Here is a 14,275-nt window from a genome sequence, read left to right on the forward strand (position 1 = left end):
ATGTACAGTATCAGGTGCTGCTATGTTACCGTGTTTTAAAATTCCCCAGGAAATTGAACCCAGTGTTAGCTGCTTTTGTACAGCAACTTCCTTCAGATGGCACTAAAATGTCGGGTTGCTTTCTTTTGTTTGACTTTTCTTAAATAAAACTTTGTCCAACTATAATCATCCAGAAAATAATGATATATTTATACAACACTAATGGCAAATGATTGAGTAAACGCGCCCGCTGGATGGCCTTTATCTCTGCTGACATTTACTCTCCGCACTACACCGCCAGTAAATGGCCACTTCTGTTTAACTAGGGATCAAACTGGCCAGCACTTTAGCATAGAAATTAAATGACACAAGGAGAGGAGAGCAAATCGTGAGCATAATTGGAGACACCCTGTGCTGTGGAAAGTGTGTGTCATCAACTTCTTCAAATTGGGCCATTGAGAGGGCACTCGCCGGGCCCGAAGGGGTCAAGAAGTGATCCTGGTGAGTTGGAGGGGAATCCTTCTCCAGCTATACACCTGCAGGTTAATCCTGCCCTTTACTGCGGTCACGTTTCTGCACTCTGGGTGGGTGGGGGGGTTAAGAGCCTCAACGGAGGGAACGGGAATCTTTGTGACCAACACTTTAGTTGTTGCATGTTCACTGAATGCAACCCCACTGACTGACTGACTGCATTTATGTTTAAAATAAAAACCTGTTATCAAATGCTTCAAACCAATAAGCTAATAAGTGTTTACACGTTCTGTAGCAAGGACACATACACCCCCTAAAACAACAGATTTTCTATACAACACCATATGTAAATTCCACACTGCTCTATAGTCTACTGTACTGTATGTGCCCCATACCCACTTTAAAAATGTATATAGGATATAGAAATATTAATACTTGTATCAGAAAGAAATAAGTACATCATACAAGATGTCCACACAAAAAAATAACCCCGCAAACATCTCCAAGCATGTTGGGCTGTGTAAAGCCCTGAGAAGAATAGTTCCAGTTTTACAGGCGCTAGGCTAACCGTTTGACACCAGCATTCCTGGCCCGCTAACACGGCCATCTCGTTGGTTTCCAGACTCTGTGCTGTTAGCCTGAATTTCCACCAGCTGCAGAACGGCTGTGTGTCGGCTCCGTGCTCTGCCGTGCGTCGATACCCACCAGGTCCAGATTTGTTGCGTAACGGCTGCGGCCATGACTTACAGCCATGATCCGCCGTGAGCACGGTGGATCATATTTTGAAAGTAGTTGTAGTAGTAGTAGTAGTAGTAGTATTTTGAGTAGCACATGACAGGGGGATGACATCATACTGAATGTATGAATCTCTGTCGTTATTACCGTGGGTCACAATATTCATGGCCAGCAAATAGTTGGGTGGGCCACCCCAATGTGTTTTGTGACTATTTGACTTGAGATGATATGGAACTCGACTTAAACCAGTCATATCTGTAAATGAGCGGGCGGCCTAACGCCTGGATTCCACCGGGCGCAGCGGCGGTCGGAGCTGAGCGCGGCAACTCTAGACGATGCTTGTGATTCCACCAGACGCACCGCAGCGTGTTCCAGAAGCGGCTCTGCTCCCCTTAAAATACGTGCCTGAGCCGTCGGGCGTTGCACGGAGCAGATGGAGCCCAACAGTTATCCAAATAAACACCCTGTGTATTAGATAGAATATTGTGCAGCCTCAACTCAGACACAGGCTTGCCTCCTTCAACAGGCCCCTGACCTTGTCATGTTCTTACCTTTTCCTTGGCGGGGGGGTCTTGTCCCTTGGTGGTGGACTCCCCTGCAGCTCCTTGCGGCATGGAGAAGTCCAGTCTTCCCGTGACATCACTGGCTAACAGCTGTTTGAGATGCTGGTAGTTGGGCTTGTCTTGGTAGTCCAGAGTTTTCACATAGCTGAGTAATGCGGCCACCTCATCTGAAGACAGGAAGAGAGTCAACGTTCGACCACAAGTCAAAGATTTAAGTCAGAATGTTTGAAGAAAGTAACAGACCAAGCCAGATCAATCAGGCCATTTGATAATGTGTCATCTGCTGCACAAGCCGTTATCAGACAATGGTTTGATTTTACTATTTGAGGCATTTAGCGTGTCTCAATTCGGATACTTCCGTGAGTACGCTTACATGTCGTACACTGTGTACACTATGTCTTGTGTAGTTTGTAAATTTCGACAGGGCAGTGTTTTCTCAAATCGCGCACGGCCGTTGTGCACTGACCAGAAAATGACTCTTCTTTTGTTTAACCGTCAATTGCAGCCAGGCGGAGCATTACATCCACCTACTGTCGTCCGCCCGGCTTCTTTTCTCACTAAATAGTCTCGCTTTGCCAGACCCTCCTCCAAAGCGCGCTGAGGGAGGGTCTGGCTACTCCACATAGCATTCGGGGATGCTCAAAACGTGCTCTGGTTTATTGGCATTTCTTTAAACCAATCACAATCGTCTTGGGCGGTGCTAAGCCCCGGCGAAAAGCCGCAGTGCCGCTGCAAAATAGGCTCGGAAGGAACTTGTTTTGGTGGAACAATAATTTAAGTCGTGCAACAGAAAACTCAGATTGGACAGATAGTCTAGCTAGCTGTCTGGATTTACCCTGCAGAGATCTGAGGAGCAGTTAATCATAGTCCTCAGAAATCCACCGGAGGTTAGAATGCCAACACAAAGGAAGCCCAAGGCAACGGATATCCGGCCTAAATGAGTAAAATCCGGCAGATTTTCTGGCAGCAACGGCGCAATCCCGGAAGTGGAACGCCAAGGATATAGACTACTCACTAACTGATGGCAGTATAGTGGTACTTCTTGAGAAAAAAAACATGTATGTATTAGGCGTGTGACGCAGTTCACGAGACAAAACTAGATTTTAACACTAAAGAAAACTTAAATGATGAAATATGATTGGAAGAATAGTCTTTAATTCAATCGAAAGTCACAAAATGAAACATGAGCACAGTGAAAGATTTCGCCACACTCAAATGGCTTCTCTCCTGTATAACTAACCTCTTCAGACCTAAAAACTGTGGTGCCCCCCTCTCCTCCCAAACCCATCCCTACAACCTATTAAAACAAATAATTATTCATTTCTCACACTGCACACACTTTTATTCTTGTATTTGTAATCTTATTCTTTTTAGCCCGTTTTATTTTCATGACCGTTTTATAATTGCTCTTTAATGTTTTATGTAAAGCACTTCAAATTGCCTTGTTGCTGAAAGGTGCTATAGAAATAAAAAGTTCCCTTGGCATGCCATACACCTACAGCCTGTCAGTCAGTCACCAGGACATATCAACGCTTTTGTCTCGTGCCTGTCAGTCAGTCACCAGGACATAGAGAACACCTGTCTTCCTGGGAAGTGTAACATTATTAGGGTTGGGTATTGTTTGGTATTTTTTCGATTCCGGTGCTAAATCGATACTTTTAAAACGGTGCCGGTGCCTGAACCGGTACTTTTCAATAAAGTAAAAAAAAAAAGAAGAAGAAAAAAAATAAGGGTATTAAACATTTATTGCTAAGGCCATGGTCAAAATTAAAGATTTAATAATAATGTAATAACTATAACAATAACAATAACTTATTTCACCAGTAAATTGCTGTTGAACCCTAGATGGGAAAAGGGTATTTTACAATTACTGTGAATGCACCACGAGGCAACCTGTTGTGAATGCACCGTCTGTGTTGTTTAATTCCGACAACGGCAGCTGCAAGTGAACGCACCGTCTGTGTTGTTTAATTCCGACCATATAAACATACTGTATATCTATGAATTGCGACAGCGGCAGCTGCTGCTGCGCTGCAGAGCAGACTGTTACATCCCGCTGTTGAAGTCCTCCACAGTGAAATACAGTCACACTTTACACTGTTTAACGTTAGCTGTCAGCATTTTACCGGTGTTTAATCCAGCTGCTAGCTAAAGGTAGGCTAACGTTACATGCTGTCAGGTGTAGTGTAAAGTCAAGCACCGAAATGAGGCACCGAAACTTTCGTTCTTATTCGGTCTCGTTACTACCGTTTACGTCGGCACCGGTTCCCTATTGGCACCGAGTTTCGGTACCCAACCCTAAACATTATTAACTGCACGGCAATCTTGCTATTATATTATATTGCCGCAAACAGTGTCTGCGTGAAGTTTTGAGAAGTGTAACCACACCTGTGTCCGCTTTACCGGCATTGCCGTGTCTCACTGACTTTAACAAACTGCAGAGGCAAATGTAACTTTCGCTCCGCCCGAACCGCAGCTCTGCGCGTGTGTCCTCAGTAGTACCAATGTAATTCTACACTTGCGTATTGCTAATCTCGCAAAATCTCGCGGGACGAGATCTCGTCACACCTCTAGTATATATATTACATTTCTGCAGCTTCCTCCCCCGCCACATTCAGAAGTGTAAAGTGGCCCTGTAGCTTCCCCTCCGTAGCCAAAGATGGCGACCGTTTAGTGCAAGTAGTGTCAATCGTTCCACACCTTCCATCCATGTTCCACACTTAACGTTTTGACTGCTAAGAGTGCACCATCTGGGTACTCGTAGCGCACTGCATTTGGCCACACTTTGTCAGTGTGAACGCACTATGTACTCAAAATAGCAAATGTAAGTACAGAAGTACACAGCAATACTATTTTATCTTTAGTAAAGCTGAATCCTCGGTATGAAATCATTTCTGGGACACTTGAGTCATGCAGCAGCAAAGGCAGGATGAACCTGAAGGTCTCACAGTCCAGATAATACACTGCTGGCAATGTATCTCCCCGCAGAGATTAGGCATACGCACAGCTATGGATATGCATTGGGTGTGTGTGTGTTTTTGTGTGTCATACACAGCCACGGTGCATCACACACTGGCCAGACAATGTGTATGACACATACTGCAGTAGAACTTGTAATACACACACACACACATACACACATACACACACACACACACACACACACACACACACACACACACACACACACACACACACACACACACACACACACACACACACACACTTGATGCATACCCTGGCTCTTATCTGTGGCGGGCAGCCGGGCCTTGTCAGCAGAGGAGCACCCGGTCCCAAACATACATCACACACTAAGCCCTCACACAGGTGTGACCTCTCCTTATAAAGACGTGAGATAAAACACGACAAACTTTGAAAGGCGTGTCAATGGGACAGCCTATTAATTGGTACAAAAGTTATTCAGTAGCTTCGGGGAGCTGAGGGAGAGACGGAGCGTTGTATTGTGGGTGGAAAGCTTTGGAAGGAGGAGGATTTAGTCTGAATCATTGTTTGGACTCGTTTCTTTTTTCTTACGATTATTTTTTGGCTTTTCCGCCTTTAATTCTTGACAGGACACCTAGCAGAGAAAGGGGAGAGAGAGAGGGGGAAGACATGCAGCAAATTGTCACAGGTTGGATTCGAACCCTGGATCTCTGCATCGAGGCATAAACCTCTCTGTATATGTGTGTCTGCTCTACCCACTGAGCCAACCCGGCCACGTTTGGACTCATTTCTACAGACTTTTGGACATAGACTGTAAAATTAGTGGAAGTAGCAGAAGCGACGTCACCCGGCGGTGTGTGGACTGCCGTTTTGAAGCTTCGAGTTTGGCTAATTGGCCAAGATGATTTTTTTGACATGAGGGTGGAGCTGGGGAAGGAAAGATGGTGGAGATTGTCCGATGGGGAAAATGTGAATATGCGAACAGAGGATTTGATCTACCTTATAGGCCATAGGCTATCCGAATCCACATCCCTCCCCAGGTTTAAAAAAAGAAAAGAAAAAAAAAAAGCCACAAACTGCGGTGTACACTACAGTGTACGATTGACAAAGTGCAGACTTTCCTCTCTTTGTTTGCCGATGTAAGGATACAGCGAGTGTAGCGTTGAAATTACAGCGGTTTCACGCGGCAGCGCTATCTAGATCAGCAAAACAAAATAGAAGAAAGGATCTCCACCAACACAACTCAGCAAAGATTGTTCTTGCTCGGGCTTTAACTTCTGGATATTCGGCAGCGTGGCCACAACAGACCGCATCTTTCTCCGCTGCCATTACGGAACTACAACTCAAACTAGCGCACGTCACGACCTCAACGTCATCGTTCTCAGCTACTCCCTCTGTTCGCTGATTGGACCGTCAAATATTTGGTCGGAGAAAACCCAAGAATATACCGCAAACCCAGACGCAGTACTGAAGGGAAATGAAAATTGAGCGGAAATAGGTAGGAGGGCGGAGCCAAGCTACATTTAAGATGCTAGCTGACAAATTCGCTGAGGGGAAAACGTGACAAACCAGAAGTTATCCTTGTTTTTAATGCTCTTCATGATTATTTTTTATGACTGGAAACGGTCTTAAATATGTTGTCTATGCATACAGGAATCTTGTTGTATAACAGCTAGTGATGGCCAAATAAAGCTTCATTAAGCTCTGTGAACCATTGTATTTATTTTCTGAGCCCACACATGGCACACAAAAAAAGAAGGCTCAAGGAATGGCAATTCAGTGTGCTTTTAACCATTTGTTCAATAGAGAGCGCCATCTATTGGGCTCAGAAAATAGTTAAAGCTTCACTCACTAAAAACAGCCATTAGCCATATGCCCTTTGCATGTCAGCCCACTAGCTGAATTAGTCTTGGCTCTGCCCTTTGCTATAGATCTCCCTTAAAAGAACAGAAGATTAGACTGCAGAATTTTGTATGCAGAAACTAGGGATGCACCGAATCCAGGATTTGGGTTTGGCCGAATATTGGGCTTTTTGACGGGGTTCGGTTTCTGCCGAACCTTAGAATTTTTTTCCACGGAACCCTACGCTTGCACTGCGCGCGCTACGCTGGTCGACGTAATGACACCGCCGTTGATTACGGGAAGGTGTTTACGTAGGTGGACCGTTTAATGCAGTAGGCTGTGAGAAAGTGAAAATGGAACTTTTGTGTAGAAAAAGCGCCGCCCGGCAGCACCCCCAGCCAAAAGGCGAACGAAGCCGAGCCACACGCCCAACACGCAATGCCGACCTGTCCCGCGGCGGCAAGAACCCTAAACAACACACAACGTAGCCGCTGCCAAAACACCTGCACATGAAACATCCGAAAGAATATGAGTTGCGCATGAAGGAATCTACAGACAGCAGCCAGAATGCAGCAACTTAAGGTACAGCAAAGGAAGGACAGTCACAGCTAAAAACTGGTGTTAACCAGACAGAGCCTCTCCCGGGCTGTCAGCCGTTCTCTCCCTACAGTGGGAGCGGAGCGACCGAACAGCCGGCTGCTGCTCGATAGCTTTCTAATTTTCTAAAGACAGAAGTGCTGATAAACTGTATGTTACTACGGCTTTCACTACTGTTGATGCACGGAGCAGCCATGTTGGATTTTGAGTTCGGGGTACTGCAAGGTTGTCAGAGTTCCGAGGTCGGAAATCCGAGGTCAGGGGGCACGTTTCTGACTTTGACCTCTGAAAATCCAACTTCCGAGTACAAATGGAACGCACCAATATTACTTCCAAATTCTCCGTTTATCGTAAATAGTGTAAATGACGTCCTGTGGCCCGGGCTTACCTGTTCTGGCTCCACTCATCGACAGCTGCAGGACTGAGTCTGGCAGATTATCCATCAGCCTGAGGAAGGAGGAGGAGGAGATTAAAACAGTGAGGATAGAAACATTATGAGATGAAGGTCAGGGGTAGAGATTAGGGTGGGAAGAACGCAGCAGGAGAACACGCCCAATCCAAGTCAAAGCAAACTGCCCTGCAGGATGTTCATAAAAAAAATAAAGCTGACAGCCAATACACTCATTTGTTTTAATTATTTGTTGGGGAGTGAGGCGGAGGGAGTGGGGTGCGCTAGCTCGCTAACTTGCTTATTTAGGATTAGATGAGTAAACTACGATTACCATATACCATTATGTAGCGAATTTAATCATAGGGAAGCCCAGCGCTGTTACAATCATACTAAAAACAACTTTATGAGTGTGTTGAATGTTGTAACTTTATATCCAGGGATGTCATGCGAATAAAATTATGTATAAAATATGCTTTGGGATGAATTAATGTAAATGAATCGCATAAATCAATAATTGCAATGAGAATTATTTAAAAATATTCAAATGCATTTTGGTAGATGAGTAAATTAATAGATAGACATTATTTATTAGGCTAGGGTTGGGTACCTTTTTGATTTTTACGATACCGAACCGGTACTTTTAAAACGATACAGATTCCTAAACAGATTCTTGAAAAACTGAAAAATGACAAAAGAAAGGCTTTTTTTTGTGGAGTATTTTAAAATTGAAAAGGATTTAAATTGAACAATATATCAACGTTTTAAAGTACTTAAATATATAATTAGTAAACCTAAGTCACCTAACACATAACTACAATAATTTAACAAATACCAGTTTTACTACACTACACTATTAACAAGTAATAACAAAATAAATGATGTTGAGTTGGTATGCCAACCAGCTTCAAACTTTAGCAGTTCTTTTGCAGAAAAATGACCATATTTGCCTTCTCTGGCAAGATACTACACCTCTCCTGCACAGGAGAAACCTCTCTCAGATAGTGTCCAAGAGGCCTGTACACACACAGGTAGGAGTATGAAAGGACAGACAACCACCAGGCTACAGGGTCTTGTCCTGAACGATAGACTAGCAGAGCAAGTGTAATGTTTACTAGCGATCACGTGCAGTCAGTGAATGGTTAATATGCTTTTACATCCGTTTTGGTGAGCCCAGAGGGAAAATATGGCATTTTAAAAATAGCCTACATTTACGACAGCTAGCTAACGGGAGACTACAGACAAAGTGTGATAGTCTTGCGTCCGTTTCGGAGCGTGTACGAAAAGCCGTCTATCAGCAGGGATTGTAGAGTGCATGTCCAAGAATTGCGCGGACACGCGCTTCACACTGCAAGCGGGCACGTGCGCCACTCGGCAGAAAAGGGAGAAAGAAAAAAAGAGTCTGCCGCTGTCCGGAGCGACAGAGGAAAAATATTTCAGTTGGAACCGAAATGAGGAACCGAAATTTTCGTTCTAATCCGGTCCAAATACTACCGTTTGCGTAGGAACGGTTTCGGTACCCAACCCTAATTAGGGCAGGACTCCATTTCAGCTCAGTGCAAGCTTTGCTACCCAGGCTCTTGAACAAATTAAGAGTATAAACTGTAAGTTAGGACACATCCCTTGAGAGAAGTACATGGCTAGACGTTTTGTTACAGGTCATTAAGTCACGGCTGTAGAAACCGTACAAGTGAAGACCGACCTGGCCTTGGCCTCCTGGACCTGAGTTGGGTTCTTGAGAACTTTGTCCCAAGGCAGAGACCCGCATAACCAGTGAAGAAGACAAAAACCCAAAATCTGGAGGTCGCCACGTCTAGATGGAGCTATAAAGAGACAAAAAGACAAGGTTGTCAGAAGATCTGTTTTCCATCTTAATAGTCAGTATTACTGAAGGCTGCTGTGCTACAGACGGTCAAAGCGGCTCCGGTGAGCGAGCAGAGCTGTGTTCCATCCTAAGGTAGCAGATTCAATTCAACGTTATCGTCATTGACACAATGTGCAGGCTGGCACATATGTAATGTAATGAAATGTCATCGCTTTCCAACAAACAGTGTACATACACAGTAGATCAAAAACACATTTTTAACATTATTTACAGAATTATTGCGAATTACACTATATTACAAACGTGCACATTTTGTAAATGTACTTGTGCAAATGGCAAAGTATGTATTAAAGTGCAGTAACAAGACGAGAAAGGGGCAGAAGGGAGGGATATGGCTGAAGTTGCAAAAACAGCCAGTGTATCGTGTCTCAAAAGAAATGTCAAAGATGAGCGCTTGTCTGGCTTTTTGGTTCCTTTTTGTGTATACATTAAATTCTCTTCAGTATAAAATTCTGACCAGAATATCATAGTGTATAAAAATGTAGGGCAGTGAGGAGGACACAGACATTTCACACACCAGATGTATACAACGTGGACCTGTCGATGCGTATTCGACCCGCGTTGATATTCATTTATGATGTTCATATAAATCAGCCGTCGGCGTGTTTGTCACTGTAAAGACTCCGGTCTGAAGATTCGCTCATACACTTCACCGATAAACCAGAGGATTGTACAGTAACAATCAGATTCATGATCAGATTCATGCTCAAACTAAATTTTCAGGTCACATTTACACTTCAGTCCACACTTGCACGCTGTCTCTCTCGAAGTTATCTTACCTGTATTTATTCAAGTATTTAGTTCAGATATTTTGAAGTGGGGTTGTATGGGCAGGGTTCAACAATAAGGGTTGACCGATGGCCCGGGGCAAGTGAAACGCCACGTCGGGCAAGTAAATAAACAAGTAAACAACCCAGTTACCTGTTCGGTCGTCATTGCATCATAATCATTTGATTTGAATGTGCCGTTGGCCAATCAAGAATTGTGTTGGCGCTTTATAATACCAGTGTGATATCCCATGTACTAAGACTTCTGTAAGAACGAGTCTAGAGTGTGTTTGCGTCTTGTTGCGGGTGTGCGATTGCAGGGGTCTACATTAATGTGTGAGGTCTATCAATACTTGTCGACCAAGTCCATCTGGAGGGGTCGAGCCCGGGGAGTTTTAGCAGCTCAATATTGTAACGGCTGCCACACGTCTCCGGAGAAATTACCTATCGACTGGCTCCATCAGAGGGGAGAAATCTCCTCCCTGAGCCGCAGCTAGCATTGATTCTCCTCAGCCAACCGGCTGGTCTAAAGAACAAGCGTGGTCACTGCCACACAGGACCAGATTACACGGAATGGGTGGGAAGTAACCTGATTACACATTGACAAATTTGTATTATAAGAAGGCCTAGTTAAAAAAATAAAAATAAAAAAAATGGCAATCATATCTGGGAATCTTCAACATGGCACAGAATATCAAGTTGTAGGGATGTGTTCATAAGAGTGCAAGATGAAAGGAAATCACTTCCAGGAAATACATGTTGGGAGGTGTGCCTTAACAACAAACTATGGAGTTAGCAGGGAACAATAAAATGTCTGGACCCAGCAGGGGGGCTCAACAATCAATGAGGATCATCTCCCAAGACCAGAATGGGAGAGCTGGTTAAAGACTGATGTTGACACGGACTCCAGAGGAAGGGCCTTTGAGAGGAGTGATGTTAGCCGATGTCCTTCCATGTTGTCATCACAGACCCCATAACAACTCAACTTTGAGGCTACAAAACCACGTGGGTGTTCCAAGAAGAATTTAAAAGAGATTTTCTTTTGTGTTAAAGAGATACTTTGCAGATTTAAATCCAGCTCTGTGTCATGGCAGTGTGGGCAGTGTGTTTAGATGAACGGTGTGTAGGAGCAGAGCAGCGGAGCAATGCTCAGCAGACTTCCGCTGCTCCGCTCCTCTGTGCGTGGAGGGAAGCCAAACGCCGTTCATCTAAATACACTGCCCAAACAAAGATGACACATAGCTGGTTTAAAAGCGGCAAAGTGGGCCTTTAATATGGGTTTGAAATGTGTAATTTCTGCTCTTAAAAAGGAAGAATACAATAAACGTCACTGTATCAAGCAAACGCTCTCATCCTCTACTGCAGTCTTAATGTGAATTCCATCATAATTATATAACTACATAATCAGATTTCTTTTTACCTTCCAATGCAACAGGCAGAAAAAGGTTAAGAAAGTCTTAATTGATTACAATACATTAACTCTGGCAGACACTTCTGTCCAAGGCCAGCTTCCTTTTCCAAATTCAGGATCTAATTCCAAAATCAGACTACATGCACCATTCCAAGCGACAGTCATGGGGCGCAATATTCATTTTCTAAAAGGAAAATTAATATTATGCGCAACAATTTTTGGTTTTATCCCGTGTAGTGTCATAGGGAAAGACAATCGACACATTCCCTCGGCTAGTTTGACAACTTTCAGGAACTGACCATCATGAGCACAAAGCGCTCTTCCATGCACTCAAGTTGCAAGTAAGTTGTTTAATCAAGTGATAGAGACAAGGTGCTGGGAGTGGGGGCTCCTCCTAAAGACCAATATGTCCTTTTCTGTTAAAGGTTTGGTTAGATTCGTGCCATTGTTGGCGAGATTTTTCATTGTGTAAAAAGACACTGCAATGCATAAAAAATGAATGATTTTTATTTTACTTTACTGAACCTGTGACCATTAGACCATCATCATCAGGTCAGCAGCATCATACCAAATTGATGCACTTTTATTCATAAAACTGTGATTGCATACATTAACATCTGTTATTGGTGCTGTCAGACGAAACTAACGTCAGCCGTGGCCATCTTACTGATCAGTAAGGTCACAATTCAGGAAAGACATCAAGCTATGTTTGGTCAGGGTCCAACGTGTAGTCTGCCATATCTTTTGGTCAATATATAAATCTATTAGAGGTGTAACAGGACACAGAAGTCACAGTTAATCTGGGTAATGAATGTTTGTTAGCATGGTGGATGTGTTTCCATTCATATACTATATAACGGTGGAGCAACGCCGACACACCCTCCTTGTCCTATACACAACTCTTTCCGTTGCTGTTGTAGCTGACCGGGAATCTGCAGGCGGGTCTCAAGCTCCCGCATTTCATTTGCGCTTGACATAGTGTGTACACAGTGTACTGACTTGCACGGCCATCAGCGTATTGTGCTAACCTCCTCACCTGTTGCTAACGCCATACAGCTAAACATTCCCAGGTGGAACTCGCACTTGTGAACTTTGGTTCCTTATTAGCTTATTTGCATCAATCTACGTACAGTGCATTCTGTGCGCACCAGACCGTGACCCCCGTACAGTGACGCCTTGGCATGAATACACCATTACAACTTAAAATCTAATCTACTACCCAATCTGACTAATCTGGTCAGTGATTATCTCAAAAGACATACATATTGTGTAGTCAGACTAAGCAATACATTGATATCTTTATACGAGACCAGATATCGCCTTAGAGTTTGGATATCGTAATATGGCAAGTGTTGTCTTTTCCTGGTTTTACAGGCTGCATTACGGTAATTTTCTGTTACTGTAATTTTCTGAATTTAGCAGACTGTTCTATTATTTGCTTTTACCCTTAGTCATGATTATTTATCACAGATCTCATTGTGTAAATATTTTGTGAAAGCCAATTGTGAACCCTACAATATCGTCGCAATATCAATAGAGTTATTTGGTCAAAAATATCCTGATATTTGATTTTCAGATATTTTATGTCAGATCACGGCTTTAGGCTTGAGGGTGTCGTATGTTGCACGGACTATAAAGCCAGAAATAAAACCACTTGACTAAACTATTGGATCCTTGTTCAGAGCAAGCCAAGCACAGACATGTCATCACAAGTAAAACTAGAGTTGACTTTCATGGCCACTTTTTTATCCAAACAGGTATGCACAAACACGTAGCGAAAACAGTACCAAGTTTCCACTATATGTTAGGTCCCAACATGACACTGCCATTGTCTGTTACATTTCATTAAACAACTCTGATAACAAGAGTTACAGTAGGTCTGTTTGCCCTTGTGGGTGTACAGTATGCATTTAGTCAGCTTTACAGTGCTTCCCATTGTTGTAAATAATCTACAACACTTCATTGCCACTGAGAGCCTGTTAAAGGAGAATAAAGATGAAAAATACATGTGATACCGACACCAGGAAAAAGTGTTGCTAACTCCCAGAGTGCCATAATAGATTAACAATTAAAAAGATCAGCGAGTATATTAAGTGGTGCTGCCCTCTGTGCGTGTTCCGGGCACATTATCACAGCTCATTATGGTGTTTTTTGAGTCTGCTCTTCTGTATTTAATGCATTTTGCCCTCATATGAGCAATGACACAGGACAGTGCATAGAGATATGCATTTGACGTTTACATACACACTTAAACAGAGTTTGGGACATGCTTGTACAACACACACACACACACACACACACACTCACAATACATAAATACAACAACACCTACACAACTACACACACACGCACAGCTCATACGTTCTCCACACGCTTTAGACAGCGAGGTGAGGCGGCGATGGTGTTGTTAATTATCTCCTATTGTTATTAAGATTCCCTAAAGCATGCAGCAGTGTCACACTCTTAACCCCTTCTGCTTTGCAGTCTTGTCGTTTGGAGACGGTCTTCTGTCTGCCGGACGCCCACCGAATGGTGGTAATTACACCGTTTAGCTCTCGGTTCAAAGGCCTGCCATTCCGCCAGCTGCGTTCACCAGGCCTCGCCATGGCAACCTGTCAACATCTTAGCGGGGATCGGTGCCATCAGGTCAGAGAAGGGCCGATAAGGATCTGGCCCTCGGCCATAATCTCCATG

At 43.7% G+C, this 14,275-nt stretch overlaps 1 protein-coding gene across 2 annotated transcripts in view; it reads right to left on the reverse strand.

The window, feature by feature from the left end:
* Nucleotides 1–14,275, reverse strand: part of vrk2 (VRK serine/threonine kinase 2) — a 38,900-nt gene that overhangs the window by 7,857 nt on the left and 16,768 nt on the right. For both annotated transcript variants that reach the window (XM_039783864.1, XM_039783865.1), the window contains exons 9-11: nt 9,221–9,341; nt 7,519–7,577; nt 1,737–1,915 (exon numbers count right to left, since the gene is read on the reverse strand). In XM_039783864.1, the coding sequence (XP_039639798.1) occupies nt 1,737–1,915; nt 7,519–7,577; nt 9,221–9,341 (359 nt within the window). The remainder of the gene's footprint in view (nt 1–1,736; nt 1,916–7,518; nt 7,578–9,220; nt 9,342–14,275) is intronic.

This window comes from Perca fluviatilis, chromosome 19 (genome assembly GCF_010015445.1).
Source record: "Perca fluviatilis chromosome 19, GENO_Pfluv_1.0, whole genome shotgun sequence".
Classification (NCBI taxonomy): domain Eukaryota; kingdom Metazoa; phylum Chordata; class Actinopteri; order Perciformes; family Percidae; genus Perca; species Perca fluviatilis.